At 42.6% G+C, this 27,719-nt stretch overlaps 1 protein-coding gene across 8 annotated transcripts; it reads left to right on the plus strand.

Moving 5' to 3' along the window:
- The first annotated feature begins 247 nt into the window (after positions 1–247).
- CCDC15 (coiled-coil domain containing 15) lies at positions 248–24,399 on the plus strand. 8 transcript variants are annotated; one of them, XR_014783725.1, is made up of 12 exons: positions 415–636; positions 2,033–2,264; positions 3,163–3,312; positions 4,253–4,459; positions 4,760–4,867; positions 6,825–6,980; positions 7,772–7,888; positions 12,902–13,005; positions 17,574–17,783; positions 21,444–21,592; positions 23,231–23,411; positions 24,047–24,394. XR_014783725.1 is itself a non-coding variant. In XM_084803806.1 (11 exons), the coding sequence occupies exons 2-11, from the start codon at positions 2,079–2,081 to the stop codon at positions 23,347–23,349; spliced, it is 1,506 nt and encodes a 501-aa protein (XP_084659932.1). In that variant the 5' UTR covers positions 248–454; positions 2,033–2,078; the 3' UTR covers positions 23,350–24,399. The 8 variants fall into 8 exon arrangements, 6 of the variants coding, with proteins under 6 accessions (XP_084659932.1, XP_084659934.1, XP_084659929.1 ...); XR_014783726.1 differs by lacking the exon at positions 415–636 and adding an exon at positions 682–824; XM_084803806.1 differs by having other exon boundaries at positions 248–454; positions 23,231–24,399.
- The last annotated feature ends 3,320 nt before the right edge of the window (positions 24,400–27,719 follow it).

The following is a 27,719-nucleotide window of genomic DNA, read 5'->3' on the forward strand; positions in this document are numbered from 1 at the left end:
TGTCTCAGGTTTTCAAAGTTCGTTCTGCCTGCTCCTCTTGCTGACCGTTGTTTCTGTTTTGAACCCCGGATTATTATTATTATTTTTTCATATCCGAATGCTATGAAAACCACCCTGGGAACAGAACAAGCAACAGCCGCTTTGCCTCCACCAGGCTAGGCTGCAGGCGGGAAAGACTCCCAGAGACAAAGCCTGAGACCGCCTTCAATTAAACCGCGGCTGCTGATTGGAGGAGTAAACGTTCGATGGGCGTGGCTATCGGCGAAGGGGCAGGGCCAGCCGTGCAAGCGCCTTGCTCCCGAAGCGCTCGAGGTCCGGCGAACGAAGCGCGGAGCCACAGACGGAGCCCGGCGTCTGACGTCATCGCCGCTTCTTCCCCTTGGATTGGTGCCTGCTGAAGGAGCAGGCGGGGCCAGAAGCGGCGCGAGATTTCAAAACGGCGGTTGGGAATGGGGTGGGAAACAAAGCGCAGGGCCGGACGCGGAAAGGGAGTCGCGCGGCTGCTTCCGGGGGGCGGGTGGTGGGCGCTCTTTGGTTTTCCTCCCGGCCTGTCGTGTGAGGCTGCGCGTGGACGGGGCCTGTGGTGGTTGCCATGGCACCGCCACCAGCTGCGGTAGGACGCGTCGAGGAGGGCAGGTATTGGATCCCGGGGAGGGAAAGGGGTGTTGCCATGGCAGCGACGGAGGCGTAGTCCAGGTAGGTCGCGATGCTCTGGAGGAAGCCTAGCTCCCTGGGACGGAGGGGCGCCAGGCTCTCTGGAAGCGCCCTTGCCCACAGGCGCGGAGGACCCCTGGGGAAGGCTGTGGTGACAAGTGCCCCTGGAGGTGGGATGGCACAGAGGCAGGCTGCCCTGTGGGTCGGTTGGGCAGCAGGTGGGATGTCTGTGGATGGTGTGGAGAAAGCTGGTAGCCATTGCTGTTTCTTCTACGGAATTTAGGGGGAAATTTGTCGTAAGCTGCCTTTGTGGGGCGGGGCGGGGGGCGTCCTTATTGTCGAAAGGCGAGCTATGGATTTTCCAGAGTACACAAATAAACAGCCACTTGGGCTACAGCAATTAAGTGCTGTTATTATATATTGTATTTATGCACTGCTGCTCAGCTTTAACAGTTTCCAAAGTAATTTGCAAAGCAAATAAAGAAACGTACTGGCAGCTAAATATTTATGAAGACCCATCTGTTTATGCAAGCTTTCTCTGTGTAATATAGCCTTCCGTCTTATGTAGATACGATACATTGTATGTATTAGCCTTTGTTTTTATGATTTGTTTACACTGCTTTGAAATATTTAAATGTAAATGGTTTGTAAATGTAAATAAATACATTTTAAACCACATTAAAACAAATTGTTCATAAGTATATTAAAATGGGAAAGGCGTATGCCCTCACCACGACAAATTCTAGTGTAAGGATAATGTTTAGTGCCATTCCACGCAAAGCTTTCTTGAAACTCTGCTAAAGGAGATAGGAGTAAGCCAAGCCGTCTTTGTTTCTTTCTCCTTTTCACCATAGCCCATTTGCAACCCTAGAAGAGAGCCTTAAATCTAAGGCTGTGTTGTCACGAAAATTCTCAGGGATATTTTGTGCAAGGAGGAAATCTACTTCCATGTTGTGTTTTGATACATTAGAAAAGCTGAACAGATGTGTAAAATGGGAGTTATGTGGATGGCTAATAATGTATGCATGAATTGAGGGTGCTAAAGGAATAGGTTCAGTAATGTCAAAGTTGGAAAATTACTTGGACTCCTTGGCAGGATTGTCAATTCTTTGAACCTGCCTCTATAAATGTCCCTTTAACAGCAATGGTCAGGTGATCATATTTCCCCACCATGAAAAGTTTCACCTGCTAATTCTGCAGATGAAGTCTGTTAGAGAGACAGGAACAGACCAGGCTGGCTTTTTCTGACCCATCGGCATCCCTAGTTGTGCAGTGAACAGCATCCCGTAAAGATGGCTCCGTAGTGTGTGTCAGTGCACCACAGGTTGCCTACTTGTGTACAAATGTCTTTATTAAGATCGATCTTGCATTTCAACAGAGGCTCCTCCCAGAAATCCCAGGCTTGATGCTGCCCTATTGCTGGGATGCTACCACCCAAGAAGCAGCTGCAACATCAGTGTTCCTGGAGAACAGCTGAGGCAAAAATGAGGCCTCGGTCAGTGGCAGCAAACTGGAATGTGTTAGCAGAGAGGACCCAGCGTGTGGCACCTGTCGGAGCTTGGGTGGAGAGTGCACAAGATGATGTGGATCAAAAAGAGAGCCCAGCTTTTGTGAGTACCAATTTTACACTCTCCAAAACTTCCGTTTATATGACATATATAGATGTTCTCTATTCAAATCATGGATCCATCTAGGCTCACACTGTCTATTCCAACTGGCAGTGGCTCTTTGAAATCCCAGGCCTCCATAACTAGAGGTTCTGGGAATTCAATAGGATACTTTTAGAATGGAAAATGAGTGCACTCTCACTGAGCCATGGCTCCAATCTGGATTGTATTTGCTATCTGAGAACGTTAGCGGAGCTCCACATTTGTAATTTGAGCTGTTTTGTAACTTCAGAGGTTGTGTAAATTAACATTGAAAAACTCCTTGCTTTGAAATCTAGTTGCTATGGTTGTATAACTCCTGTTGCCCTATGTATCTGGTGATTCACTTTTTCCCTTCGAAATAAAAACAGCTAAGCCAGGAATGGGGAACCTGTGGTCCTCCAGTTGTTGGACTACAACTCTCATCATCACCAACCACTGGTGACACTGGCTGGGAATAATGGGATTTGAAGATCAACAGCATCTGAGGGGATAGAAGTTGTCCACTCCTGGCCTATGCCAAAAACAGCCTTGCTTTGATCTTTTGTGGTTGTTTGGATGTGTCTCTCTTCTATAAACTAGAATCCACCAGAGTGTTAAAGCTACAAAGCAAGGGCACATACTTGCGATCTATTAACAATTAAGATATATCTAAACTGTTAAAATCTTAACCATAAGTTTTTAAGAGAGAACATAAAGTCTCTTACAGGATCAGACCAAGTTCTACTTAGTCCAGCATTCTTTGCAAGAATTCCAACAACCAGAAGGTACTAGGTGGCCTGACCTTGGCCAGTGGTTCACTGCTGAACTGCAGTTTACCATCTGCTCTCCCCTTGTCTAAACAATGTTGAATCTTTTTTAGGCTATGGCAGCTCAAATTGAAGAAGAATATAAAGAACAACAGAAAGAAAAAGAGAGGCTTCTGAAACGTTTTCAAGAGGAAGTGAAACACAGGGTGAACCAGCATGTTAAGCTGAGGAGAAAACAGCAGTTGCAGAAGTCCTATGAAGCAGTAAGGCCATATTTCCTAACTTTAGTTCTATTTCTGTTGTAACTACACATGTGGATCTCCTCTTGAAAGTGTCATTGTTTAAGCATAGAAGTCTTGTGCAATGACAAACAGACCCAGTTCACACGTAATGACTAACAATGGGTTGTTTAACCCATAGCTAGACTTGGTGGTGAGTGAGCACAGTGCCTCCTGCACACTTGAACGCTTCTGCTTTCCTAAACAACCCAGGAATGCCTGTTCTTTATTGATATCATTATATCTGAACCTGGAGGTTCTAGGTTGTTCGGGGTTTAAATAACCCAGAGTTAACACAACAAAAAACTATGGGTTTAACCCCTAAACAACACAGAGTTTCCTGGTTCAGATGTAACAATGTTTTGGATTTTAACTCCTAGCATTCCTGACCATTGGCCATGCTGGCAGGGCTTATGGGAACTGAAATCCAAAACATCTCAAGATCTACCTTCTGCCCACCCCTGCTTTAGCGCATGTCTGCATCTATCTCCAGTTCTTGAGGAAATTTAAATCAATTCAACTTTAGTACAATACCTTTCTTGAGAATACATGTGATTAACATCTATCAGGTGGGCTTACTACTCTTTTATTTATTTACTTTTATACTTGTATACCTCTTAATATAATATTTCTAAGCGGTTTTCATCTAAAGCGTTAAAATCACTGTTGAAATACTCAATGAACAATTACAGGTTATTCCTGCCTTACCTTCTACCAGATAGGAAAATAATTTGTTATCAGTCTTAGAATCGTTAGAATCCACTATAAATAAAAATATTCTGTGTCTATTAAAAGAGAACTGACTTCAGGGGTTGTACTTTTCTGTACTGAGCCAAAACATTTGATAATGGTCCCTGTCCCCACAATAATCACACTAGGCTTGAATGCATATTTCCCCCTCCTATTGTCCTTTCTTCTTCTGCAGGCTCTAAAAGAAAGCTCTGTTGTGATAGGATTTGCAGATTCCGCATTGCAGTTGACCCCCAAGAAAAGCACATGTTTGTACAGATACAACACAGATTCTGCCATCTGCAGTTCTGGCAGTAAAATCGTATCTGTGCATCAACCTAATTACCTGGTGGATTGGGGAGGAAAAGTACAAGATTTACAGTTCTCAAAACAAGCCAAAACTGTGAGTGTTTTCATTTTTGCAATCTGGGTATTTGAGCATTCTATCCTTAAATACCTCTAACCTTATATCTCTATCTGTTGGGTCTCAGTTCCTTGTGCTAAGAATCTGAAAAACGTTAAGCAAATATTTTTACAAATGCAAACCATTTCCAGATCTAGGAAGTCTGGAATTTCTTGCTTTCACCTGTGTTGGTACGCAAAGGTACCATTATGGAGCAGGGGTGGCAATCCAAATATGGCATAGACTAGCCTTTTTATTATGCTCGATTCTGTCACTTACTCTTTATATATCTTTTCACAGGTAAGGAAAACAGTGCAGCAGGTCCGTCGAAGGCTGGCTTCCCGGAAAGCTGTATCAGGAGGAGATGCTCTTCCAGGAGGTGTGTGGGAGAACCGTCCAAGAATACAGGTGACTCCCAGAGAAAATGTTCTTACTTTGTTACACCTTACAATAGTTGCTTTACTTAGTTGGCTAGCTGCAGAGCATTGGAACTTAACTTCCAAGTAAACACATTCGAGCTGCTAGAACAAAATGAATTCCAAGTGTTGGATCAAAGTGACTTTTTGAAGTTACCTGACTATTTTATATGACTTTCTGTATTCTTTAAAAGCTATCATTATAGAATCTATACTTTTGCCCTGTTCAGGCATAATGCTAACGCATGTTTTTTGCACTACATGTACAAGGAGCAGCAAGCCTTGGCCTCGTGTACTTCCCCCTCCCCTGGTACAGCTGTGAGGGGAGTCTGGAACCTGGGAGCTTTCTGTTTTAAACAAACCAGAGTGTATGGTTATGGTCAGATGGGGGGAACTCTGTATAGTTGAAATATGCCAGGTGGCATACTTCAACCTGTGGTTTACGCTAACCAAGGTTACACCAGTTAGAAAGTAACGAGAAACTCTTGAGTAGTTTAAAAATGGAAACAGATGCTCCTCAACTCCTTGTGGCTGTGCCGGACAAGGGGAGTGGGGAGTTCATGAGACCAAGGTTCACCTCTGCTCGTTCAGGGGATGCTAGAGTGTTGTCTCTGAACTGGGTTTTTGCCTGTTCCTTATTCTGGTGTTCCCTGGATTTTGCCAAATAAGATGAAATTAATTTGCAGAATCTGACAGTAGATCAGTGCTACAATCCGGGAAAGAAATAATGAAGGAAATATTCCATGAGAAACTCACCTTGGAATGATGGGAGTTTCTTCCAAGTCCAATCTGACCATGGATCCACCAATTAAGACTGGGCTTGGTAGTCAGAAAATTCTACTAGCCTCCAAGAATATAGTAAAAGTTCCTCTGAACACATGCAGACTGTTTTTTCCTCTTTCTGCCCGGCAAGTGCCCCTCATACAAAGTTAAAGAGAAGGGCGAGTGGTGCAGATAGGATTTCTGATTTTTTTAACACAACTATACACCAAGATCATGATCCAGTACTTCTGAAGCCTTATGTAGTTATACTAACAACTTAATTAACATTCTTTAAAAGAATTGTTCAAAATTTATTTCTAAAAGTCACAGCAGTCCAGAAAGGTATGCAGCTTTGAATTCTTCACAAGAGATGTATTTGAAGTTTGACATTGGGTGATTAGGCAAGTTCACACAGTTCACTTAAACTATACTAGATGTGTGTTTAGCTTTATCTTACCCCATTAGGTAATTGCTTGAAGTGATGAGAGTATGATCCTACGATAGCTTATCTAGCTGTTTGCAACATCAAGTCACTGGGTGAAAGTTGCAATTATTATGTTGTGATCTTGCTCTTCTAGAAAGTGATGCTTTGTTTTTGAAAATGTACGAAGGCACAATTGAACGTTGCAGTTGCATGACCCAACCTGGGTAGTGCCAATTCCCTATAAAGCAGCAGTGGAATGAAGGTTGTGGGAGTGAGATTTAAGACGCAGCATGAATGAACTCTTTCTGCCCACCTACTCTTCTTGCCAACAAGCAGTGGGTTTTAAAAGCATTTTCCCCCGGTGGCATTACTTCTGATTCAGAGCTCTGCTGGGAAAAAAACTTCTTTGTTTCATTTTGTTTTTTTTAGAAGGGCACAGCCAGGGAAAGGTTTAGTTCCTAGAGCCTGACCATACTATATTTTAAAATGCCCCGCTCCCCACTTCATAGGGATTTGGAGGAGACCTGCCACATGGATCTGCTATCACGTTATTTCCCCAAAACTGAGGCAAGATTCAAACCATCTCCCCTGTTCATTTTGTTTGTGTATTTATTTAGATATCACTTTTCAACAAAAAAATTCTTAGAACAGTTTATATGGTTTAAGATGGCTTGCAAACATGTTCTAGAAACATTTTCAGTCTCAGCAGGGTGGATGTACATGATGCAGGGACTTCTGAAATAATACCTACATCTTCCTTTAGAAGTCAGAATCTTGCAAGACATCTCCAGTAAATGTACAAGAGGGTGACAGTGGGGAGTTTCTTCTTGTGGGATACCATGACCTTCCAGCAGAACTACGAGAGCAGGAACGAGGACAGCGGGAAAGAGACTTGGGCTATACGATAGAGTTTCAAAAAGTAAGACTTCTCCATTATCAGACTTGTAGATGACATCAAGCTGTACTAACTTGTTCAGGTTTACAGAAGGCAATGTGTGTTAATGTTTTGGCAGAATATTGGCCTTTCTGTTCTCTTGTTTCCTTGTGTGAGCCATGATATTTGAATGGAAGGCAGTTGAACTCTTCTCATAGCTTCCGTACTTCTGACTGAACTAAGTGCTAAACTGCTTTCTGTTCTTCCGCTGTCAGCTTGTAGCTCAAGGTACAAACAAGTGATAAACAGGTGCCTGCTTTTCTGTAGCTAAACAACCTTTTATGGGGCTGATTATCTTGGATATGTACTTAATATATCAGAATATTTCTTTGCACGTTTTGTATCTTCTGTTTTTGACAAAGATATTTCTATTATGCTTATATCCCATTCTTATATGAGGCTGTCATAAAAGGGGCCAATCAAATCCACACTTGTTCAAGCATCAGTTGCATCCAAACTGTTCATTGGACCCAAATAAACAAAGCAGATCTAAACTATTACACTAAATGGGTATGACCACAACAAAGTTAAGCAGTTTTACATCCCATAGATATCAGTGGGAGAGTTAAGGAGCTGTGTAAACCTTTTCTCACAAAAATTGATGGGATGTAAAATGATAGTTTCCATGGTGGGGTTTGTAACTTGCAAAAATAAGTGTCTTGGAAAATAAAGAAGGACTGTACATTAAAACTTCAGCAGAAACCTTTTATATGAAATGGCTTATATCAAAGGTTCTGAGGCTTCCTACTTGCTCTGTTTTTTCCCCCTCCTTGCAGGTTAATAGCAAGATATTGAAAGGTAACTATCCAGGGGGCTCTTCTGCAATTGGCACTGAGACTCAAGCTGCTCGAGTACTCTGGCCTGGAACAGAGATGGAGGAATCAAAGAAACAGGTATGTAGTCTTAGCTTAATTCACTTTGCAAATGAGCTTCCATGAGGAAACAATGCAGGGCTGTGGTGGCTGCAAGATGTGATTCTCTGTTTCACTAATCTTTAAAGGGATATTGAAGATTAATGCTGAAAGACAATGGTGGGTGGGTGTGTACACCCATACTATGAACATAAAACTCTTATGGCTATTGGTCATAGCTTAAATTAGTGATATTGTGGGCCCTTTAGGTGAGCTGGCAGATGGTAAATTGCACAGCTGGGTTCACCATAATAAATTTCAAGTTCTACAGAAATTCAACCATGGAGTTGCTGAATTCCTGCCTTTTGTATGTACACTTACACCTTCTAGAAAAGTAATGTATGGCTTTAAAACATCTCTAGAGCATGCAATGAAATGGCAATATAAATAAATGCTCAGTGATGCATGAATCTAAGCAAAGCTCAGAGTTGTGATTTAATTATTGGCCTGCAGAGGGAAACCTGGTTCAGGAGGTCTGTGTCCTTTCTAGCTGTGTCCAATAAGTTGTATTGGCTTAACTTTAATTACAACATGCAAAGAATATGTAACTATTTTACTGAGTTATATAAATATACTTGTGGTGATGGACCATTGCTAATGCTTGTCATTTTTAAGTTCTTATTAACTGTCAGTGACACTGACCTAGCTTGCACATAATGACAAATCAGATTATGGGTTGTTGCCTTACGCAGAGTTTACCCATGATTTGTCTACCAGATAATCATGCAAAATGTAGGTTGATTCCCTCCTCCTTCATCCACTCCCTCACTGTATCCCAAATGCCTTTGCAACACTGTGGCATGTAGAACGGCTGGGTTTTTTACCAGTTTTGCTCACTTGCCTCTAGCCTGCCAGAACAACCATTGGTTTTGGGTTCACAGGTAACTACAACCCTTAGTGTAAAAAAAAACCAAACACCAACTCAGAGTTCACAGCCCAGCGACAAACCATGGAGTTTCTTCCTGGATTGTTCATGGTTAAAAAAATCCAAATTAACCCATAATCCCAGGTTTGCACATGTTGACTCCTGCATTGTCATTAACTCATACTCAAACCATACACTGGATTGTCGTTAAATGCAGACCAGGTCACTGTGGGGTTATGGAGTGTTCTCTTTCACACATGTGCATGATCTTGCATGTGTATGTGTGTCACTGATAAAGCTGGAAATATAGGGATCTTCTGAAGAGGCATGGTGCGCACACCGCAGGTTGTACGGTGTACTCCAACAAAACAGAGAAACTAGCTCACTGACTAAGAGTATGAGGAAGTAACTATAAATATTTTCAGAAATAAAGTTAGGTTAGTATACCAACCAGTGATGTGGGGTGGGAAATTTTCCAGTGCTTTATTTTTCCACGGAAAATTCTCCATTTCATAAGTTCGTTGGTAACAATGACTGGATGCCAATTGCAGTTACATAATTAGGGAAGTTTGGCAGTTTCAAAGTTGTAGAAGAGTGGTTGTCAGCATATCATGCAATTCTTCAGGTTGCTAAAATTAGTCTCAATAGTTTTCAGTGCTCTTGGTTTTTTCCTTAAACTTAAACAATGTAAGGGAAGTACATGCTATTATCTTTACATTTTTACAAGCATTTTGATAATTTTACAAGCATTCCAAGTGTATAATGTGATAGTTTCTTAAATATTTTAAGTCAAGTACCTGAATACCAAGGAGTATTGGGAGAAAAAAAATTAACATGGGCTATTTCTTAGCTTTGTTTACTAAATACAAGTAGTAAAATAAACTTGCTAAATTGGATCACTCCAGGGCATCAGGACATCTTCTGAAGGAAACTGAACATTTTCCATCAAATTACCCTATGTAAATTAGCCAAATTTGCATAGGAACATTTTCCAGAAAATTTTCCAATTCAAACTTTTGCAGCAACCCCATATCATTAATACCAGCTCCCTAGCACTGGACTGGCATATTATTTGCACTAATGTAATAGAGAAAGATGGAGGTGGGGCATCAGAGTTTGCCAAATAAGGAGTGTGGAGAGTGTACTGTAAGAGAAATAGCAAGGCAGTGCTTGGGAGGTTATATGCAACAGGGGTTTCCTTGAGTTTTATTTATTTATTACATTTATATCACACTTTTTTTTTCCATCAAGGAACTGAAAGTGACTACATGTGGTTCCCAGGTGGTCTTCCCCACAAGCCTGACCAGACCACTTCAGCAAAGTGGCTGCATAATATGCTTTCAGACCATGCCCTGGGACATGTCACAGGGTGGGCCACGCAAGGGACAGGATGGATAGACTTAGAGTGATTTTAGGAGACAAGAGGAAGAAATCGAGCCAAACACGTATATTTACCTTGTTTCAGAACAAGGGAAATCCAAAGGACCTTGCTTCCTGGTTGGTCAATGGTACATGGAACCTCACAGTGGACATGGGCTATTCTCTGGTCTACAGCCTTTGGTCCTGAATTCAGTCGTCCTGGATGTCTAGATAACCTGGCTCACCAAGTTGCCCAGAAACAGCCAAAAGCTTATATCCAATTCTGGTTGGACTCCTGAGCCAGAGGCAATGATAGGGAGACTAAACAGCTGGTTAAGCCTTATTGGAGACCCTGGAGCCGAACAGAGTGTTGCTGCAAAAACAGACTTTTGAATGAGGAGCCTAAAAATGTTTTTTTCTTGGACCCTGATTACTGTGAGGAAAATAAACCTGGAGAGAGGCAGGGGAGTTTAAGGGAAGGAGGCAAGGAAGGGTAGCTAGCTAAAAGTATGGGTATATGGTTGCATTTGGCTTGAGACCCTGAAAGATCTCAGCACTGTACCTTGGGTCTTAGGTCTCCAACATGATGCCAGCATGGATGCATCTTTTGGTGCCCTCCTAACTCCCTTCCCCTCCTGATTTTGGTTTTTAAAAATGCATTCTTATTATTAAGCTGGGAAGCTGGCATGTTGCTAAGAGAAGTGCTGTCTTCTGGGAAATGGGTGAATCCTGACTGGTCACACCTACCATCTTAAGCGTTTTATCAATGGGCAAGCTCCCCCATGGCATCCCTTTTATGAGAGTACCCAAGACACTCTCTCAAAATTCCAAATGTGCCCACCAACCCAAAAAGGTTGAGGACCTCCGCTAGCCTCTCAGTGTGGAATGTCTGTCCATGATGGGTACCGCGTTCAGAAAGAGCACTGGATACAGGCTTCAAAGTCAGAATACAGCCTTCAGACAAAGGGACGATTACTTTGGGCAGACTTGGGATAGGGTAGAACAAAAGGATCAGTAGTTTGACTCCAGGGAACAAAAGGAAATCTTGAAGAGATTCCTGGCTACCAACAGACAGTGAGGTAGAGGTATATAGAACAAAGTGTGCCATGAGAGGGTGATTTAACTTGCTGATTTATCCTGGGATGAGGAGACTTCAGGATTGGACCGTGTTTCCTGCCATGGCTCTAGACTGGCCGATTTAAAGGTTCCCATGTGGATGTCTGGCTGAGGTGGCGACTTGGTAGTCAGGAAGGCATTTTCTTGGGAGTTCCCAAGCTTTGCATACTGCAGAAAGGCAACTCCTAGTAATTCAGTTAAAGGACATCTAGGTCATGAACCTCGATCATAATAAAAGTATGTAGCCCAGCATACTCGTTTCAGGATCTGGTTGCTCCTTACTGCCATGAAACTCTTACCCATGAAGGCTTTCTTAGGACAACAATATATATTAGACAATGGTGATGCCAACCAAATACTATGATATAGACTAAATGCGTACAAAGCCATCATGGCTAAGCTTCTCGGTAACAGTGGTTATAGATCTTGTACAGAAAGAACTCTAGCAGCCTCTTCTCTAATTGGGATTTTTCACTCTTAAAGATCCTAGGACAGAGTTGGGGAATGTGTGGCTCTCCAGATGTTGTTGGACTGCAACTCCCATCAGACATAGCCAACACAAGCAATGGTGAAGAATGTTGGGAATTACAGTCTAACATCTGGAGGGCCAGACATTCCCCATCCCTGCCCTAGGGCATTTACAAAATATACTCTTAGAATCCAAAAGACTTTGGATTGATCACAAAGTAGTTACCTGAATTCTTACTTTCATGGCTCCATAGTTGATGGGGAGGGGGGTTAATATTTCTAAAGTACCTAAGGATTTTTAGACACTGTAAAAAAATCAATAACACATACTTCCTGTCTGCAGTCTTACAATCTAGTAGACATGATATTAAGGGGTAGGGAAGGAACAGGACATGAGCAAATTCATCAGACTCTAGTTCTTGTTCACATAACTATTTCATATTTGTCTTTTATCTACCTACCAGGCTTTAGATGGCTTTACCTAAGTGCCGATCAAATACCCTGAAGTTCATGAAGTTAAGGGGCACTATGGTGGCCAACATAGAATGGATAGAAATTGCACAGTTGGATTTGAGATTTGGGTCGCTTTTTTCTGGAATGGTTGTTATATTCAGATTTGAGTACATGATACCTTGATCTCCTTATTGCTGCTAGCAGAGAACTCCCCTTTAAATAAAACTTTATTCTTGTAGACTGAGACAGATGTGTCATATCATGCTGCTAAATTTGTTAACTTAGCTTTAATGAAGAGGAAGTCTCTTATCTTGATAGATGATAATGCAGGTTAGTGAGCTATTTTCATTAATTTAATAATTTTTAGTACAGAAATCAGTTGTTGACTTTTTAAATCTTTATTTGTTAATATGTTTGAGTCTCTTGTATGTTGACATTTTGTATCATCTTGTTCTTGTGTTCATACTCTGATGTATATGCAAATGCCCGGTCAGCTAACTAGCAATAAACTGAATTAAGTAGGTGAGGGGCCAGAGTTCTGGGAGAGAAGGAGCTAAATGGCAGGTGGTTCAAGCTGAGTTTATGCAAGTGGGCTGTGCTGTAATTCCCTCTACCATTACTGCAGCCAGGTGGAATGGTTGCAAACAGTTCTCTGTGTAGCATCTATAGCGAGATATTGTGCAGTGCTAGTTCCAAGTTTTATCCAACATTACTCTGAAACTTTCATTCTGTAGCATCAAAGCCAGTACCTGAGATACAGACGCCTCTTCATGGACATCGAAAGAGAACAAGTAAAGGAGCAACAAAGGCAGAAGGAGTGGCAGAGGAAAATGGACAAGTACATGTTCAGTATATTACCATCCTTTTGCCCTTAATTTATTAGCATCAAATCTAAGAGCATGGAAAGCAGAAGGATTTGTAGAAACTGAAAACTGTAGGAAACACATTATTGTTGTGGTGATTAAACAATAGAAAAAAAACTTATTCTTGCAATTTACTAGAAACACTCTTCCGAGCAACATCCTAGCCTTTCAGTCTGCCTTCCCAACTGTGCAGCATTATTACTTCTCTCTCCAGTCTCTTTCTGTATGTAGAATAGTTCTGTAGTGATCACAGTGAAAGCATTTTTCCGTTTTCTTAGCTCCCTGGGCAAATGAGCAAGTTGAATTATTTTATGAGTGTATGTATGTATATCCACACAAAATTTTATTCCTCTACCTTCAAGGAGGAGAGATCACATTGCAAGCAAACAGAACTTTCCAAACATGTGTGGTCTTACTTTGGCCAAACATTCACTAGCTTAGAGAAACAGACATCCTGCCAGTGGAATAGCAAAGAAACAGTTTTGTTACATGTAGGAAGCAAACTGTTTTAGCTGGACAGGTACAATGACTCTTATAACAGGCAAGTCCCCACGTCTACAGTATTGCATAGATGAGTTAGATTTATCGTATTTCTATCCTTACTTATTGGGATTTAAAAAAAAAAAACAGCCTTGCATTTATACCCTCCCCTCAAAAGAGCTGACGGTAGTCTACATAGTTCTTCTCTCTCCCTGCCCCTTTCCATTTTATCCTCACAAAAAACTGAGTAGTGATGTGGATTTTCTAGAAAATTTTGAATTGAAAATTTTTCATATGCAAATCTCAGTTTGCATGAGAGACTTTTCTGATGCTCTAGAGTGATCTAATTTAGCATGTAGTACCCCATGTTTATTCTGGCCTGATACACCACAAGCATTTTACCTGAAATTTGTTGTTCAGTCGTGTCCGACTCTTTGTGACCCCATGGACCATAGCACGCCAGGCCTTCCTGTCCTCCGCTCTCTCCCGGAGTGTGCTCAAGTTCATATTCATTGCATCGGTGATGCTATCTAGCCATCTCATCCTCTGCCGTCCCCTTCTCCTTTTGCCTTCAGTCTTTCCCAGCAGCAGGGTAGTTGAGGGAAAAATTAAAGTACACAGTGTGATCTAAAATGATGCGTAGGTTTTTTTATTGGAGCACTTAAAAAAAATTAAAGACAAAAACCTGTAGTTCCTTTACATTGTTTCAACTGAAGAAATAGTCCGAAGTACTGAAGTTGTTAATGCCTCATTTTGACAACCCAAGGAACTGTGCTTGATATGCTGAGAATCACTCATCTACAGCTTTGAAACTTCCAGGCTTGCCTAATATTGTATTTGCAGTTGGCATTCATTCATTGCTACTGATAAACTTAGGAAATGGAAAAAATTTCCATGGGGAAAAAGACACTGGAAAATTTTCTGCCCTTCACTTGACTGTGAAGTCTTTTAGGCTGAGAGATAGTGACTGTCCCAAGGTCATCCAGTACATGTAATTAAGTGGTGATCTGAAGCTGGGCCTTTTGAGTCCTGGTCTGGCAGTTGAATCATGACACTCTTCTTTAATGGAACACAAGGTGCCATCCAGACCTGCTTAGCTCCAGCAGGGTTGCTGTATTATGTGCTTCCAGCCATGCCCTGGGGCTCTGAGCTACATATTTCCGTTTGGAGCCATGTACAACTGCAAAAAAGCTCTTCTGCCAGAACACCACCAGCTTGCCCTGTATAACCAGTAACCAAACAAAAACTGGAACAGTTGGCTAGTAAACTCGGGGGGAAACAAGATGCATTTCGTTTCTGGATCCAGAATCATTTATATGATTGCATGGCAGTGATTTTGGTCTGTTTTGTTTGGAGCTGTTGTTGCATCATCCGAGTCTGTCTGTATGCTTGACCCTCCTCTCTTTGCTCATCCCAGCAACCTCTCGTTCCCTCTTCCCTCATCTCACTAACTCCTAACTTGTGTTGCAAACATCCTATGAAAGAGAACCTCAAATAACTAGTAGGCAACCAAGCAGAGGTAAACTTTCCAGCTAATGTCTTTCAATTCCTGCGGTGCTCCTAAAACTACATTCTCATAGTGCTTATAGGTGTTTTGGCGTAATAATTTTTGACTTATACTGTACTAAAACAGAATTGTTTTTCTTCTAACTTTATGGGAATAATTGTGTCACTTTAGTGCCACTGTAACTCTTGCTTATAGAATACATCTGGACTTCAAAGGAAAGTTTTTAAATTGGCTATATTTTGAAAAATAGAATGACAAAAGTACAGAGATCATCCCAGGCAACTTGCACCCAGACACACCTATGCTTTCGCAGTAACATGAGGAATTTTCTCTTTTCATAACAGATTCATACTTAGCTGGGCTTGCTCCAGCTTACTAGCTGCAGAGTCTTCCTTGATATAGGAGTGAGCCAGCCTTTTATAGTTACTTATTTAGTATAAGGTCAACCTGCTCTTGCTCCCACAGCTTTTTACTAGTGAAAGCTTTATGATGGTGCAGTAAAGTCTGTACAAATATTGAATTTTAAGGAGAGTGGCAGAGTGGGGAGAACAGAAACAAGTGTATATCAATTTTCCTCAGCAATATAGCTTTGTTAAGCAAATGTTTTTTTCTTTTACATTCTTGTACTTTTCCTCTCAATTTGAACATGTGATTTAGAAACCTGGCAGCACTTACAAGGGTTGCATTCTGCATTTTGTAAGAGGAACCCTGTGATGGCCAACCAGATGCCTCCAGGAAGCCTACAGTCAGGGTGTGAAGGCAATAGCCCTCCTACACTTGTTGCCCAGCAACTGGTATTTGGAGGTACACTGCTTCTGCATATGGAGGATTCATTTAGCTCTCATGGCTAATAGCTGCTGTGATAGACCTGTCCTCTACCAGTCCAATTCCATGTACAGAAGTTTATCAGAATCTTACTTCAATGCTGGCTGCTTCTACTGCCTCTGAGGGCAGGAAGGTAACTTAGAGAATGCAGGGTTAGCTGGGTAATATACATACAGCTCTGTCCTCCAGCACCTTGATGTCATTCCCCTCCTTCCAAGATTTGCTACCTAAGGCAGCTGCCTCACTTTGCTTAATGGTACAGCTGGCCCTGTGGTATGCAGTATGTGGAATGCTCTGTCAGGGGAGGTTGAGCTGACTTTTTGCCAGTATCCCATCTCATTTGAAAACTCCTCAGTTTCCAGCAAATTTTTGATTTTTATGCTCCTTAGGCTTTTTTTCTAACTTTGTTTTTTTTTATATGTTTTTAAACATTCTATTGGTGGCCTTTTTATTATCTGCTTTTAATCATAGAATAGTAGGGTCGGAAGGGGCCTCCAAGGCCATCGAGTCTAACCCCCTGCTCAGTGCAGGAATCCAAGTCAGAACATCCCTGACAGATGGCTGTCCAGCCTCGTCTTGAATGCCTCCAGTGTGGGAGAGCCCACTACCTCCCTAGGTCATTGGTTCCATTGTCATATTGCTCTAACAGTCAGGACGTTTTTCCTGATGTTCAGCCGGAATCTGGCTTCCTGTCACTTGAGCCCATCATTCTGTGTCCTGCACTCTGGGATGATGGAGAAGAGATCCTGGCCTTCCTCTCTGTGACTTGTACTTTCAAGTACTTGAAGAGCGCTATCATATCTCCCCTCAGTCTTCTCTTCTCAAGGCTAAACATGCCCAGTTCTTTCAGTCTCTCCTCATAGGGCTTTGTTTCCAGTTCCCTGATCATCTTTGTTGCCCTCCTCTGAACCCTTTCCAGTTTGTCTGCATCCTTCTTAAAGTGTGGTGCCCAGAACTGGACACAGTACTCCAGATGAGGCCTAACCAGTGCTGAGTAGAGGGGAACTAGTACTTCCCAGGATTTGGAAGCTATACTTCTATTAATGCAGGCCAAAATAGCATTGGCCTTTTTTGCAGCCATATCACATTGTTGGCTCATATTCAGCTTGTGATCGACAACAATTCCAAGATCATCTCCATTTGGAGATGACAAGGCAAAGTATAAACTAAATAACATCTTAAAATTGTGAGGTTTGTCCAGTGCTGTTCCTGAGGGTCTTGTAAGTTACTACCATGATTATCCCCATATTGCAAATCAGGAGCAGAAGTGTTGTTGGGGGTGGGGGGAGCTAGTGGGGAGAGATAATGCTTTGCTCATGGCCATGCAGCGAATGTATTGCTGAGCTTGAACCATGGACTTCCTGGTTTACAGCTCACTCTCCCTACACCAGCTCATTTTTGTTCTAGAGTACAGCTCGTAAAAACTGGATGTTGACAGGTGGGGAAATAGTAGTAACATGAAATGTACAATATAGTGCACGGTATTGGTAAATACTAGGAAATATAGGGTCCCGGGCTTTCAAAATACTGCTGTATTTACCAACCTTGCACCATGCTGAAACCAAAAGAATGTTAATGCCTTTTAAACCAGTGTTTACTATCTTCAGTGTATTTCACATGGGAAGTTAACAGCAGAACTGAGAGTTGGATTGTGTTCTTCCAATTCTTAGTCTTGTTCTCTTAGCTTGTGACCTTTTGAAAGACAGAATAAAATTCAATTTCTGCCCACAGGATTAAGAAAGAAAAGGAGCGTCGGCGCTATGAAGAGGAACAGAGGATACAGGAGAAGGCATCCCATGGCAATGCTAACTCCAGGGGAAAAGCTTGTGAAACATTAGAACAACTTAAACTGGAGGACACACAACAGAAAAAAGAGGTAGCAGGAAGACAACAGAAGAAAGAGGTAGTGGAAAGACAACAGCGAAATAAAGAATATACAAGGTGAGCCAAATATCTGTGGCTTTTTTATGTTCTCAAATCCCTGATGCAGGAACTAAGACCACAATTAGGGATGTATGAAAGTCACTTACCTTTTCGCAGCTTTGCTTCATGGTGGAGGGGAGGCGCTTCACTTCTCCCCACGAAATTCAGGCTGGGGTGGGGAGCCGCCCCGCCTCGCCCGGCTGAAATTCAGGCCGGGGAGAAGCGCCCCGTCTCCCCGGCCGCGAACTAGGAAAGTTAAAAAAAAAAAAAAAACACCCCGTGATAGGCTACGTAACGATTAATGTAGCCTATCACGACTAGATTTGCAAAGTCAGCCGTGATAGGCTACGTTAATCGTTACGTAGCCTATCACGGCTGACTTCGGGGGGGGAAGCGTGTACGCAAATGGCGGCCCCCATGGGGCGCCACCATTTGCGTTCCTTATTTGGTCTCTGTAGTCTGCGTAAAGATTTACGTAGACTACGGCGAAAATAAGGGCAACGCTATTTGCATTGCCCTTATTTTCGCCGTAGTCTACATAAATCTTTACGTAGACTATAGGGACCAAATAAGGAATGCAAATGGCAGTGCCCCATGGGGGCCGCCATTTGCGTACGCGCTTTTTTTCTCCCCTAAAGTCAGCCGTGATAGGCTGTGTAACGATTAAAGTAGCCTATCACGGCTGACTTTGCAAATCTAGCCGTGGTAGGCTACGTTAATCGTTACGTAGCCTATCACGGGGTGTTTTTTGTTTACTTGTAATGGCGGCGGCAGCAGCCGGTCAAAAGACCGGCTGCCGCCCCCGCCGAAAGCCCGCCAAACCGCCGCCGGGACCCGCCGCCAGGAGGGACATTCAGCTACGGTAAGTCCCATCCCGGGGGGGGGGCAGAGAATTTCACCGCTGATTTCGGGGGGCCAAATGCGTTGGCGCTCGGCCCCCCGAAGATTCGGGGAGAAATTCTCTGACATCCCTAACCACAGTCTCCAACAGGGCTTGTATGTGGCCAAATATCCATCTGTTCCAGCATCTTGTTTCCTACAGTGGCTGGTCCAATGCTTCTGGGAGACCCACCAGCAAGGCATGAAGGCAAGAGCCCTCCATTGTTGGTCCCTAGCAACCCTGTTCAGAAATACACCATGTTGACGGGGCTCGCCACCAGCAAAGGCAGCTGAACTCCAACAGACCTTGGGTCATCTTGTGAACAAGGGCACCATGTGGTCAGTGTCCTTGCAAAACTCACCAACATTCCTGTGACAAGCTGGAGCAGCGTCACAGTGGTTTCTGGCCAATAAAGCTGTTTCAGTTGCAAGTGCTCCACAGCAAAATCACAGCAAAAGTTTTTGGTGGTCACAGGGCTGCTTGGTCGTATGTATTAGCACAGCGGGGCTTATTTATTTATTTAAAATACTTATAGACTGCCTTTCAGGGCAAAAGCCCTCCCAAGGCAACAAGTCCTCTCAAGGCGGTGCTTGTGCTCAAGCAATAACAGGCCACCCAGATGCCAGCCGTGTTCCCATATTCACTTGGGCAACAGGATTACAAGCCTTAATATAATAAGCCATACTGTAAGGGGCTCATTCATATGAAGGGATGTCGGAGAATTTCTCCACGAATCTCCGGGAGGCCGAATGCCAACGCATTCGGCCCCCCGAAATTGGTGGAGAAATGGTCCGCCGCCACCACCCCCGCCACCACCCCGGGATGGGACTTACCTTGGTCGAGTGTCCCTGGCGGCGGCGGCTCCCGGTGGCGGTTTGGCGGCGGCAGCGGCGGCCGGTCTTCTGACCAGCTGCCGCTGCCGCCATTTCCAAGTAAAAAAAACACAACAACAAACGTGATAGGCTACGTAAAGATTTACGTAGCCTATCATGGCTAGATTTTTAAAAAACACCGTGATAGGCTACGTCAACATTTATGTAGCCTATCACGGCTGACTTTGGGGGGGGGGGGGGGAAGCGCGTACGCAAATGGCGGCACCCATGGGCACTGCCATTTGCGTTCCTTATTTGGGCATGTGTAGTCTACGTAAACATTTACGTAGAATATGGCGAAAATAAGGGCAACGCTATTTGCGTTCCCCTTATTTTCACCGTAGTCTACGTAGACTACATGTGCCCAAATAAGGAACACAAATGGCGGCACCCATGGGCGCCGCCACTTGCGTACGTGCCTTTTTTTTTTATCCTAAAGTCAGCCGTGATAGGCTACGTAAACATTTACGTAGCCTATCACGGCTGACTGCAGGGACGCAAACGGTGGCGGCTACGGCTCCCGCCATTTGCGTCCCAGCAGGAGAAGAGGTTTCACGGCCGGAGGGACGGGGCACCTCCCCCCGGGCCAGAATTTCGGCCAGAGGGACAGAATTTGGGCGCCTCCCCCCCAGCCAGAATTTTGGTGGGGAGGGATGGGGCGCCTCCCCCCCACCGCGAAGCAAGCTGCGGGACCAGGTAAGGGACTTTCGTTCATCCCTATTCATATGCCATCATCTGCCATCAATGCCTTTTTGTTGGTCAGTTTCTACATACAAGACTAGACAGCTAACATCACTGACAAAATGGCAACTTTCAGAAACCAGTAAGAGAACTTTTCCGTCTCCTGAGACACTCTCATGGCGAACTGAAAACAACTTCAGCATGAAATCACTGAAGTATTATGTATCAGTGAGTTTGGTTTCATTCATTTTAACACTCAAGTCAAGACCAGGAATTTCTCTCCTGCTACAGGTGTTTTTTCTAATTTTGCTATAATGTGCTAAGTTGATCTGCGATAATACAGCTGTTGCAGTGAATGCATACTGCTTTTTCTTGTATATATATTTGAGTGCTGGATAGAAATGTTTATCAGCATTAAGTGAGCTTCACTGGCAGCTGGTCTGTTTCCGAGCCCAAGTTAAGGTGCTGGTGCTTGCTTATAAAACCTTACATGGCTTGGGACCCAGATACCTAAAGAGATACTTGCTTCTTTATCAGCCTGTCTATGTATTAAGGTCACCTGCTGATACCTTTATCTTGGTGCCCCTGTCATTAGAAGTGAAGAAAGTGCCAACCAGAGAAACAGCATTTTTTGCTCTTGTGCCCCAGTTGAGGAAGTCTTTTCCACGCTCACCCAGGCTTGGCTGGTTTTTAATTTTTCTTGTATTCTGCTATTTTGTTTGAATGATTTTGAATTTTTTACTTTGTGTTGGATCCAGACTTAGCCAAGTTTAAAGTAGACAGATTGAAATCTGTGGGGCAAGTTGGTTGGGACTAACTTAAGTTCCATTGGCTTCAGTGAATCTACTAAGTATGACTAAGTCCAGATCCAACTCTGTGTTTTGATGTGATTGTAAACTGTTCTGAAATCTGGGATTGCATGTAGATCTTGAAATAGGAATATCACAAATTGTGCCTCATGCATTTCATGGCCTTCTGTTAGTATGCACACCAGTTGAGGATATTAGTTCATACATCTCACAAAGTGAGTTCTAGTCTACAAAACCTTATGTTCCAATAAATCTAAGGTGCTGCTAGACTCCCTGGTGGCTTTTTTCTGGTTGTGTTTGCTGTAACAGACTACCGTCACCCAACTGCTGGAATGTTGAGTGATGTAGGTCAACCCTGCAACTTATTCTACCACTGAGCCATTGAAACAATCCCTTAACAGATAAACTAAAGGGTTTTGTGTGTGTTTGTTTTCAGATATGTGGAAGCATTGCAAGCCCTGATGCGGGAGAAGATCAAAACGTACAATATCAATTTGCCTCCCTTGTGTTTCTGTGGGTCAGATTTCTGGGACGCTCATCCTGATAGCTGCGCCAACAACTGTATATTCTATAAAAACCACAAAGGTATCAGATTTTCTGAAGTCCGCATTGCTCCCTTATTGTTGAGTGCAATTCAGAATACTTCAGTTTGAATATTGCCATACTTTGAAACAGCTAATGCTGTCATAACAGACTGCAGTCCCTTGAGAGGCTGAGAAATACCAATTGATTTTTAAGCATGGATACTAAATGTACCATTTATTCTGATGAACTCTGTTCTTCCTTCTAACAAGTATGACACTTTGAACCAGATTTCTTCCTCTACATGGGGCCCTAATTGACTGTGTGGCCACAGCTGTGCCACACATTCTTGATTTGACTATTGATTGTTATCCAGTGGCAACATCTGTGTTTTGAGAATCTCTTATTTTTTAATTTCCCAGCCCTGCAGAGCTAAACCTTAAAAAAGGGGGAAGTTAGTATCTCAAACATCTTGGAACAACGGGGGGTGGGGGGATTGTGCCCTAAGAAATATTGCCATTAAGGTCATTTACATGTGGACAAATCCTTAAGCTGTAAATGTGCATTGTAAGCAAAGGTTCTTCTACCAAGGTGACTTGCTCTGTGGCATTTCCTATTCAGAGCTTGAGGCCAAGTGTGCCTTTTAAAGCGTGTTCTACAATTAGAGAGGTGAAGTGGTAGTGGGATACTGTATTTCAGAGCAAGACTCCCCACCACTTAACCTTCATTCTTTGCCTCTCCCAGGCTGTTATCCACTAAGCAATTGCACCTTCCGTATAGTCATGCTAAAGACTTTCCTGCTGCTTGAAAACATTGCAGCAAATTGCTTCATTACCATGGCTCCTGTGGAGCTTCGTTTCCAATTAGAAAATGTCTTTGTCAAAACAGGGGCTACATTCATTGTTTAACTCCTGACTCCCAAGAATAAAACAATGATTTTTAAGTCAGACTGACGTGGGGTAAGGGAAGCAAGGCAGTACTGCATCCATAAGAACGTAAGAAGAGCCCTGCTGGATCAGACCAAGGGTCCATCTAGTCCAGCATTCTGTTCACGCCATGGCCAACCAGCTGTCAACCAGGAACCCACAAGCAGGACATGGGTGCAACAGCACCCTCCCGCCCATGTTTCCCAACAGCTGGTGTTCATAGGCATACTGCCTTTGATACTGAAGGTAGCACATAGCCATCAATGGTTACTAGCCAGGACTAGTAGCCACTGATAGACTTCTCTGGGAATTTGTCTAACCCCCTTTTAACTGTAGCTGTATAAGAGCAGCCCTTCTGGATCAGACCAGAGATCCATTCAGTTCTGCACCCTGTTTCTGACACTGGCCAACCAGATGCATCTGGAAAAAACCATGAGCAGGGCATAAAGACCACAGTGCTTCCATGCTCTTGTCCCTTAGCAACTGGTATTCAGTGGCATTTCGTATAGCCATTTTATAGTTCTCTTTTTCATGAACCTATCTATGCCCTCTAAGTCAATGGCCACATCTTGTGACAGCAAACTCCATAAACATGTGCATTGGATGAAGAGGTACTTCTGTATGTACTGAATCAATGGCTTATATTATGGGAGCAGGATAAAAAGTTCATTCTCTACAGTACACATAATTTTAGAAACTTCTGTTGTGCCTTACCCACCCTATATATATATTTCTAAAGTAATACAAACTCTAACACTGTTCCATTCTTTTTCAGCATATGCTCAGGCCCTGCAGTCTGTCATCTCATCTTGTAATGTTCTTGATGGGGGTTCAAACACAAGACTTGCTGTCCATACATTTGCTACTGTACATGCTCATTCTAAGCATTCGTGAAAGAGAATGTTGGAATTGGTGTTTCCCTCCCACCCCCAGCTGTTCAGTCAAGGTCTTTGCAAGTAGGTGACAGTGTAAACACGTAGGCATGTGTATCTAACCTCCTCTGGATTGTGCCTCAAGTCCTATTAAAAATAATTTGGAAAGGGGGAACCCTCCCACAAGGTACTTACTTTCCCTTCTCATACTAATAATCTAGGTTTTGTTTCCTGTAAGATACTATGTCAAAAACTCTAAATCCTCATGTGTGGTATCTGTAATGTGTGGAAAGAGGCTTTAGATCGATCTTGAGCCTGGTTAAACCTGTACACCTCAGCATGCGATGTTAACTGGATTTGATTTGTTGCACTTGAGGGTTTGGGCTTTGCTTTTGGTGCCTATGTGAGGGGAAAGTCTATCTATTTTCTGCTCATTGTTTGGGTAGGGTGAGGAATTATTCTAAAATCTCTCTATTTGGATCTCAAACCCAAGCCTCTTCCAAGATCTTGTACATGCAGAAAAGCTCTAAGAGAAGGAGATCTCTGCAGAAGGACAGAGTTATTGCTCATAATGAAGATGCGTAGTAATGCCAAGATCTGATGAAGTAATTCATACTTAAAGAAATTAAGTGAAAATATGTAACTCGACATGTTGCAAGATAAAATTATTAAGTGCTCAAACAGGCTATCGTAAAGGATTTTACTCTGTTTGATTGTAGCTGGACAACTGGAAGCCCATTGTACATGATCCGTGGTAAGAGGACAGGCTAGAATCTTGAAATGGTACAACATCCTTTCACTCCAATACAAGTTAAATCCATATTTGGGGCAGAAATACTTGTGAACATCTTCTCTTCTTCATTCTCTTCTAAAGAGAGACCCTAAAGCTCAACCTCTAGTTCTTGTTGGCAGCAAAGGAAATAGTTTTGAGACTTCCAGGTTCTTTTGATTACCAGCCTTCCCAGCTATAAATGTATTTGTAATGAGAACCACGCCATTTTGGGTACCATGCAGAAAGATAGTTCTCTGTTGCCGACCCATTCTAATAAAAATGTTTTAAATTTTGTATCTTAGTGTGTACTGTCAGTTTTTCTTTTTTGTCCCTGCTCTGCTGCAAAACAGTCACCACAGATGTATTCTGGGTATAATGATATGGAAGGAGTATGGTCAGTCTGACTGCCTCTGTCTGCTCTACTAACTTATAAAATGGGTTTATAACGGAGGATGTGTGTAACATAAATGGGGGGGAAATAAGAATTGTGCCTACCTACATATGTTGCTTTCAGTTTGGATACCAGGCCTGTTCTATTCATTCAAGCAGCTCAAATGCTCCTGTAATTCTGCACTAGAGACCTCTGCAATAGGTGATACTGTCTTTAAAAAAAAAAAAAAAAACTATTTGGTTTTCCATTGGTTGGAAAAAGACAGCCATTAGACTTTCAGTAAAGAAGATATTAGTTTAACTGTTAAAATGCTCCCCTCTGTCCTTTTCTCCTTCCTTGGAATTATCTTCAGTTAAGTATGTAGTAGGCGTCCAGGTTATCTCCTCTTCCTTATTGTTACTTAAAACCTCCAGAATATTTTCCCCTGAATGAAACAGGAGGATAAAACCAACCTTTCACATCCCTGCAATACTCTTGGCAAAGAGACCCTTTTGGGGTAAAGCTTTATCTCTGGCTGTTCTCAATTTGGTAGCCATCAAAACATTATTATTAATAGATTCTAGCATAAATGTAGCAGTAAAAACTGGTGAGTCAGTACTGGACAAACTTAAAAGTTAATGTTTATAACAAACACTCATCTTTTCCTATAGTTCCATTTCCAAGGGCAGACAATAGCCTACCCTTGTAACCTTAGCAGCATTTAAAGCTCAATAACTTTCCAACTGTGTGGGGGAAAATGACAGCTGGATTTATTGATCTTATTCTGTTCCTACTAAAGGTTTGTGTTAGACTAAGAATTATGGAAGAAATACTGAAAATATTTTTGTTTGCATATCTTCAACTGTATTTGTTCTGATCATAGAATCAAGGTGCTGTGCTACTTCTCTAAACTATGCCGCTACGTAGGTGGAGCTTAGACAAGTAATCTTTGGTTGAAACAATTACACTTCAGCTAAAAAAAGGAAATAAGATGCTAAAATGACCAACAATAACAAGTATGGGACTATTGTCCCTGAAAGCAGCCTTTTTGTTCAAGAAATCCCTATGAATCTTGTGCCAATATTTCTGTGCTGTTTTCATAGTGATTATGTTTCTGCCTCCCACTAGGAGGTAAATCTTCTGTTATGTAGCCCCAAAACTGATCCAACTAGGAGAGGGTTTGGCTGCTCTCTAAATGCTCCTACAAACTGCACAGTTAACAAGCAAGGTCTTTCGTTTGGTACTCTGACCTGAATTGCCTTGGATTTAATTAAAAAAAATTAGCAGAAGATGGGCCTAACAGTACCATCTTTTTAGTATTTTTTTTTATCACTGATTAGTGTTAAATGCTGGGAAAATTCTAAGGGTTCTTGAGAGGTGGCAGGAACTGTGAAGGTTAAATAAGGCTAGCTTCATAGCATAGACATACTGAAAAAGCGTGTACAGCAACAAATAAAACCTAGGATGTATGGTGTTGACTGGCTGTAATGAGCCATGGTAATAACACCTGCATTGCTGGCAAATATACCTGCATAAATGTTTAGGATGGAGATATATGGAAAGCTCATGCTCCAGAGTGTGGGATTTATTACCCAAGTGTTTTTTTCCCACAAGAATGGGCCTCTCCCTGTCTCAATTTGCCTGCGATAACCTTTCTGGGTGGGGCTCAGACCTGCCTATGTTTTTTCTCATCTGTGTAGATGGTCACTTGAATGATGTGCAGTAATCTTGGTAAAAGGTAGACCTTAATCTGCTAATAAGAATTGTGTGTATGCGGCAGTAGGTCCAACAGGAAGAGGACTAATTTCTTTCTCAAGATGTCTTTGTTAAAAATCCTATAGTTTTCTTAGACTTATCCAATCTGCTTCTGTATTTGTTGGGACCAGCAATAATAAAAATATGTGATGTATCTATGGGTCCCGTATAAGGCCCTGTCCCTTAGAGTTCAAGTCCAGGGTTTTTCTAGGATTCCACAAAAACACAAATTGCCACCACCTACTGTTTTATAGTGCGCAGTAGGACTCTCCTCTGGATCCTTAGCATGTAGGTTGAGAGGTATGCAAAGCTGCAAATCTTCCCAGAACATAAGTAATTAAAAGAATAAACATATTTGTTTATTTAGCAGGTCAATATTCAGAATAAAAAACAAATATTAATCGTAATGGTTCTGTAAGCCTAATGCACATCTCTGCTTTTAATCTCTTCTCATTCACACCCTGTCACCGATTCTACACATTCACTGTGGCTCCTAACGCCTTTATCTTTCTCCATCATAACTCAGCTCACTTTCTCTGACCCTCTCCACTGTCTGTGTCTGTACTCTGACTTTCTCCAACTGCTGCTAACCCCACCCGCCATTCCATTCTGGCCCTAGCTGTCCATCCTTCCTCTACTCATTCTGTTTACATGCCCCCACCCCTGTCAAGCAATCTGAATTAGATGTCCCATGCCAACGAACAGGATTTGTTTCAGACAAGGAATGGTATATAAATACTGCTAATAAATTATATACCTCAGAGTTCATACAGTACTGATTTAGTTTTACTTCAAGTCTTAATTCATCAGATTTCAATACTCTTGTCTGAGTTGCATTGTTTCTTTAGACAGCCTTCCTCCTCAGTCAAAAGGAACATTTTGCGTACTGGATACTGCATTGGCAGCCAAGAGTCTCTTAAGTCTGTCCACACTAACAACCGGTTCAGTTAAGTCTGACGTGACAAGCTTCAGAGTGATGCAGACTTCCAACTGGAACTATTTTCCTTCTTTGAACACAGTGCAACATGTAAACATTAGGTCTCCACATAGAATAGTTCCATAGTATTCTCATCCATTTGAGTGAATGGATGTCACCATCTGCCTCGCTTTTCCTGCCATCAAAAGGGCCTCCAGTGGCAATTCTCCAGTCATGGACAGTCAGTTGCCAACCAACCTTTTAAAGGGGTAGGGTCATGGCTTAGCGGTCGATTCCACATGCTTTTCACGCGGAAGGTCTCATGTTCAATTCCTAGGATCTTCAGGTAAGGCTAGAAAAAATCCTGTCTGAAACCCTGGAGAGCTGCTTCCAGGCAGTGTCGACAATATCGGGCTAGAGGGACCAATACCCTGATTCTGTACAAGGCAGTTCCCTATGGGCAAGCAACCTGTAGCCCACGGCTTAATTTCAAAAACACTCTCCAAGCGATCAGTTAAGAGCTCAGGCAAGTGTGATCTGTCGCTCCACCATCATCCCACAGGGTAGGACAGAAGAAGA

The sequence above is a fragment of the Heloderma suspectum genome, chromosome 6 (assembly GCF_057233095.1).
Source record: "Heloderma suspectum isolate Gila_16-S chromosome 6, 16-S_ref, whole genome shotgun sequence".
NCBI lineage: Eukaryota > Metazoa > Chordata > Lepidosauria > Squamata > Helodermatidae > Heloderma > Heloderma suspectum.